The sequence below is a fragment of the Carassius carassius genome, chromosome 45, assembly GCF_963082965.1.
Source record: "Carassius carassius chromosome 45, fCarCar2.1, whole genome shotgun sequence".
Lineage (NCBI taxonomy): Eukaryota > Metazoa > Chordata > Actinopteri > Cypriniformes > Cyprinidae > Carassius > Carassius carassius.
This window is the reverse complement of record NC_081799.1, coordinates 8,221,250-8,226,545: the sequence shown is the minus strand read 5'-3', so window position 1 is coordinate 8,226,545 and position 5,296 is coordinate 8,221,250. Positions and strand designations below refer to the sequence as shown.

Genomic DNA, 5,296 nt, shown 5'->3' with positions numbered 1-5,296 from the left:
CACAGTGACGTCCTCTCACAACCGATTCACAACACGGGTAAATATTGAACTACACGCAGCTAAAAGTCAAAGTAATAATTATACATGCAACCCCATAGAACTATAGACATGTACAAACATATCTGAATGCATTTTTAGGAAATGTTCTGTGTTACATATTTCTACCGATTTATGCCGTCCTACCGCGACTATTTTTGGCCGGGCACACGACGTCGCCGTCGGACCAATGTTTGCTAGGGTAGGTTACAGCAAAGCTGGCAACACGGATCCCGAAACACTACTGACTTCGTGATTGGTAGATAGGTGGAGGGAGGCGCGTCAGGCCAAAACACAAAATGACAACATCAACATCAGTTGAGGGCTGCAAGTCCACTTTTTAAATGACAATATCCTGGCCGTACTACTGTTGTCAGTGATATAAGTATTTGAAATGAACATGATTTCTTAATGTCTAGTGACACATCAGGGCCATTTTATGATTAATTGAAATAGATTTCTTACATACAGCTCCTTTAAGTATATAAAATACCCAGAGAATGTAAGACGCTAGAAAGGCGATCTCTAGTCGTAATCGCTCGACCAACTCTTGATTTCCTTCCATGTCAGACAGGAGCGCCCCGAGATCATTTACTTAGCATTTATAGTAATACTAAGAAAGTCTAGGTTATACATATAGGATAGGGAAAGGATTGATTGTTATGCACCTGGAACAATCCTGAGAAAAATAAAAGTATGACCCTAATGGGATTGGACCAGTATATAGAAATTCTGGAATTTATACTTTGCAGTTTCATCATGCAGAAGCCAAGTGCTGTTTGTAAAATATTGCTGCCTCAATCTCTTGCTGCCATCACCTCTTTTGGTTTTCAACTGTGATAGAGTTATGGCTGACAAATTAGGTAACTTGCTCAGTCCTGATATAAATAATGAGACAGTAGAGAGCAAATGCTGCTAACAGTTAGACTCAGAAGCTCTTATCTTAAAGAAAATGTATTCTCTGAATTCATTGAATGAATAGTCAGTCTGGGCTTTGATTCTGATTGGAAAGTTAAAACAAAAAACTTGATTGGCTGCAAAGAAAGAAAGAACCAGGAAGATACAAATTTCTAAATGCATATTTTCAGATGTGTAAAGTGGTGTTCTGTAAAGACAGAAACAGTAACAGAGTAATGGTAAAAACCTGATTCTTTGTGCATCAAAGGTTTAAATTGGATCATCAGAGGGTGGATCAGCACCTAGAGAGGACCTGTACAGCCCTGAATGTCAGCAAAGATCAGGACAAAATGAGCCACAGAGACAGATCCCCAGTGAAGACTTTGTATCCCAGACCACCACTGGGCCAAGACCACAGGAACCAGTTGAGTCCTCTGCACAATCTGACTTTGCTGCAGTCTGGAATTGAACTGCTGGTTTCGTCTAGTCAGAGGAGAACTGGACCCTGACTGAGCCTGGTTTCTCCCAAGGTTTTTTCTCCATTTTGTCTCCAATGGAGCTTTTGTTTCTTGCTGCTGTCACCTCTGGCTCGCTTAGTTGGACACTTTTTTTGCAGTGATATCGACTTTATTGCACAGATACTATTGACACTGAACTGAGCTGGATAATGACATCACTGAATTCGATAATGACCTGCATTGACACTGAGAAGTTAAAGGACATAATACAAGGAGTTCAAAAATTCTACATTTCAGATTTTATGCATTAAGAGGGCAATTAGTGCCTGCCCAATGCATTTAAGAAATAAGAGATTGCAAATATAATGAATAAATACAGTTATTAGTTACATTTACTCAAAAACATTACACCTCCTTTTACAGTATATAAATGACTTCTCTGAACAGGTCTGTTATCGTTTACAACTTGGGCTTCACTTCTAATTATTCTTGCAAGACAGCTCTTAGGTAATTTCCTTACATTATGTGGACATCTTGGACCCACCTAGACAAAACAAGAACTAATCCTTTGACACAAGGTCACAACTGTAAGATAATAATAACTCATCACACACACTATAACTTACATACTTACTCGCACGTGCATTGTTATGTTTCTTAATATCCATAAAGGGTATTGTTTGACCTGTGAGTGCTTTGATTGGATGCGCAGTACATCCTGTTTGATTTTGCATGAATCTATCGTATATAAATATGATCTTATGAGAACAATGAGAATAAACTTGAGAACGTTATGGTATCCTTACTGTATCGTGGAGCAATGAAGGTTTATCTGAGCATCCTGCTAGTCTTCTGCTGCAAGTTTCTTCACACTCTGGGTAAACAAAAAAAACTAAAAAATAAATAAATTTGCTATTTTACTTTCTATATAAAAATGTTAATATATTTTAAACATCGTATTTGTAATCACTGATTATTTTGCACCTTGTTTTCACAGCTTTAGACTGTAGTGTGATGAATGGTAAACTGAAGCAGATCGATGCTGGGTCGGGCTCAGTGGTTGGAGTGAACAATCTTAATGAAGCGTTTGTCCTGATTGATAATGTCTTCACAAAGATCAGTACACCTCTAAAGCACTTCAGTGTCGGACCCGCTGGTCAGCTGGGGGTGAATTCATCTTTCAACATCTTCAAGCTTAAGAGTGGCTCCTTCGTTCAGTTTCCAGGTGAAGAGTTAAAGAAAGCACAAATTACAGAAAATACATATTTAATCTGTCATTAATGTACATTTACATAATTTAAAGTCAATGTATTAAATCCATGGTCCCAAATATATCATTGTATTGTTGATTTTCCATTTAAACTATTCTTTCAGCCAACTTGTTGATTGTGTTTTTAGGGCTTCTCAAACAGGTGGATGCTGGAGGTGACCAGATCCTCGCAGGTGTCAATATGAATGATCAAATATATTGCTCAAATATGGATGCTAACAACAACTGGCCATCCTGCAATTCTCCTTGGGTTAAACTTAATGGATGGCTGAAGTACTACAGCTGTGGTCCGTACAGCTGTTGGGGAGTAAGCGCAGATGACAAAATCTGGATCATGAAGGTAATGGCACAATGTTAAATACAAGAGCTAAAGAACAAGTTCAAGTGGACCAAAATGTATATCAAAAATAAAGGCAGAAGCAAAATAAAGTTTATTGATGTGACTGTACAATGACTGACTGATTGTGTCTCTTTTGGTCTCGTGCAGGATGTGTCTAATAATGTCTGTTCTGGGTCTGGCACCTTTGTGAATGTTGCTGGATCTCTGTCCATGATTGAAGTAGCAACTGATGGCAGTGTCTTTGGTATCAATTTTAATAAGAAGTTATACCGGAGGTAAGCTGAACAGTCATAATATTATAAGTTGTATGAACAAAAGTGATGTATTCATGAAGAATGATTTTCAAACACTGCATTCAAGAAACCATTTTTATCTACTGCAGAATTGGCATAACTCGATCCAACCCTTCTGGCACACACTGGCAAATGATGAATGCCTGTCCCAATGACCACAAGCATGTGAGCTTTGACCTGGGAGTGCTGTGGGTCGTGTGTGTGGACGGCTCCATCCGTAAATGCACTATATAGCCTTCCACAGAATATTAACAGAAAATCTTGATTAAACTTTCTTTTATTCTCTTTTTTTCTTGCTGTTGAACCAATAAAGCATAATAAAGCATATATCTCATCAGTGTTGTGTTTCTTTTGTGTTTTATTTGATTCAGTGGTCCTTTAGGCAGATTCAGGATACACCACCCAGTAAACTGGGAAAACTTACAACTTACGAAATATTTTATTCAAATTGTTTAAAAAAATTTATACATATTTCTGTGTCAATATTGTCAATAAAAATTTAAATAAAGACTAAAACAATCAAAGCTGCAAGCAGTGATGGAAGGGCCCTCGCACCTGATGGAAAATCTGATATTGGATGTTTAAATAATGGTAAAACAAGTACTTTCCTGTTGGCGCTATGATTATTTGGTAGGATGGTTAGATCCTCCTATATTGATTGTTAGCCTATCTGTAGTTATGGGTGAGCGTTTAAAGGGTGGAGTTGTGTCCCTTGGATGTGTTGCTATTAGGTGCCTACCCCTTTCTGGTACCAGCGTTTACCAGGGGGGCAGGGTTTCATATTTTATTGAAGCATCCCTGGGCGCCGCCATTGGCTAGCGGTCCCCCACCTGCTGTTAGCATTCCATTGACTCCCATTCATTTTGGGAATAACTTTACATCTGAGGCGTTTAAAGAGTCCATTTGTCCATTCGTTATTTCTAAAGAAACACGAAAATGTATAAAAGGCCTCATTACCTTGTATCTTACGTTGTGGCCCCGTAGAAGCAGTTTTTGTAAAAAATAGGCTAACGATTGCGTCATAACCTGCGACTCTCTGTCGCACAGTAGAGAAATTACCATATGGACAGGAGGAGAAGCTCGCAGGAAATCTTTTACTGTCTATAAGGCTAACGGGGGGACGTGGAGGCATGAAGTCAAGGGTGAAGCCCATAGAGAGTCAATAAAAGCAACGGAACAAAATTATTCAATGTCTGCAAGATTCGGTGGGTGATTAAGATTTCTCTTGGCACAGCGATAAGAAGACTTACAATTGTCAGACAGGTTGCTCACGTTACATCTACGTCATCAAGCTCAGTTTGAGTCTGCGCAGTATGCTCGACCCCCAGGAAGTGCATGCTTCTAATTGACTTCACTTGTTTCCGTTGAATCCAATGAGGTCGCTGTGTCCATTTCTTTTACTGTCTATGGCATTTACACTGTTAGCAGTGTGGCTAACTTGTTCACGGTTCGCTTAGGGTTGTTTGTGTGCATCTATCTGAAAGGTAAGCATTAGAGTAATGTGCCTTTAGCATCTTTCTACTCTTGTTGTGCTAATGTTAGTGTTTTGTATTTTTTTTGTATCACTTAATGTCGTATGACGTCAACTGGTTAATGTTGCGACCTGTGTTTGGTCAGACTGCTTACTCGGGTACGTGTAAGAATTATATTGCAAAGTTGAACCATAATGTGGGAACAATATATATATTTTTTTTTTTATTGCAGCAGTCCGTTGCTGCTCGCTCCTGGCTCACACACAATCGTGTACATCATTTATGGCTCTGCTTCAGTGTGGCGTTTGGCTGTATTTTTCCAGTTTCTGTTATTAACAGCTCCTGGTTCCAATTCTGTTCAGTGCTCGCGCTGGCCCTGTCCATTTAATGTGGCTGAGGTGCTTGTGCGTTGGAGGGTTCCTGCTGTAGTGTGGGACTCTGAACATCCGTATTCAGAAGTGTTGCTGTCTTGTTCCTAGTTGGTTGGTTAGTTTGTGCATTCGTTTCTTTCCTTTTGTATTTTCTTTGTT

General features: G+C 39.2%; 1 protein-coding gene across 1 annotated transcript; it reads left to right on the top strand.

Moving 5' to 3' along the window:
- The first annotated feature begins 2,181 nt into the window (after window positions 1-2,181).
- Window positions 2,182-3,621, top strand: LOC132127551 (fish-egg lectin-like). The gene is made up of 5 exons (XM_059539457.1): window positions 2,182-2,269; window positions 2,389-2,616; window positions 2,790-3,001; window positions 3,149-3,276; window positions 3,384-3,621. The coding sequence occupies exons 1-5, from the start codon at window positions 2,185-2,187 to the stop codon at window positions 3,526-3,528; spliced, it is 798 nt and encodes a 265-aa protein (XP_059395440.1). The 5' UTR covers window positions 2,182-2,184; the 3' UTR covers window positions 3,529-3,621.
- The last annotated feature ends 1,675 nt before the right edge of the window (window positions 3,622-5,296 follow it).

Excerpts from the sequence above, each read along its gene's own strand:
- LOC132127551 (XM_059539457.1), top strand. The coding sequence starts at position 2,185 with ATGGTATCCTTACTGTATCGTGGAGCAATGAAGGTTTATCTGAGCATC. Across the intron at positions 2,617-2,789 it reads CTCCTTCGTTCAGTTTCCAG|GGCTTCTCAAACAGGTGGAT; the intron begins GTGAAGAGTTAA and ends TTGTGTTTTTAG. Across the intron at positions 3,002-3,148 it reads ACAAAATCTGGATCATGAAG|GATGTGTCTAATAATGTCTG; the intron begins GTAATGGCACAA and ends GGTCTCGTGCAG.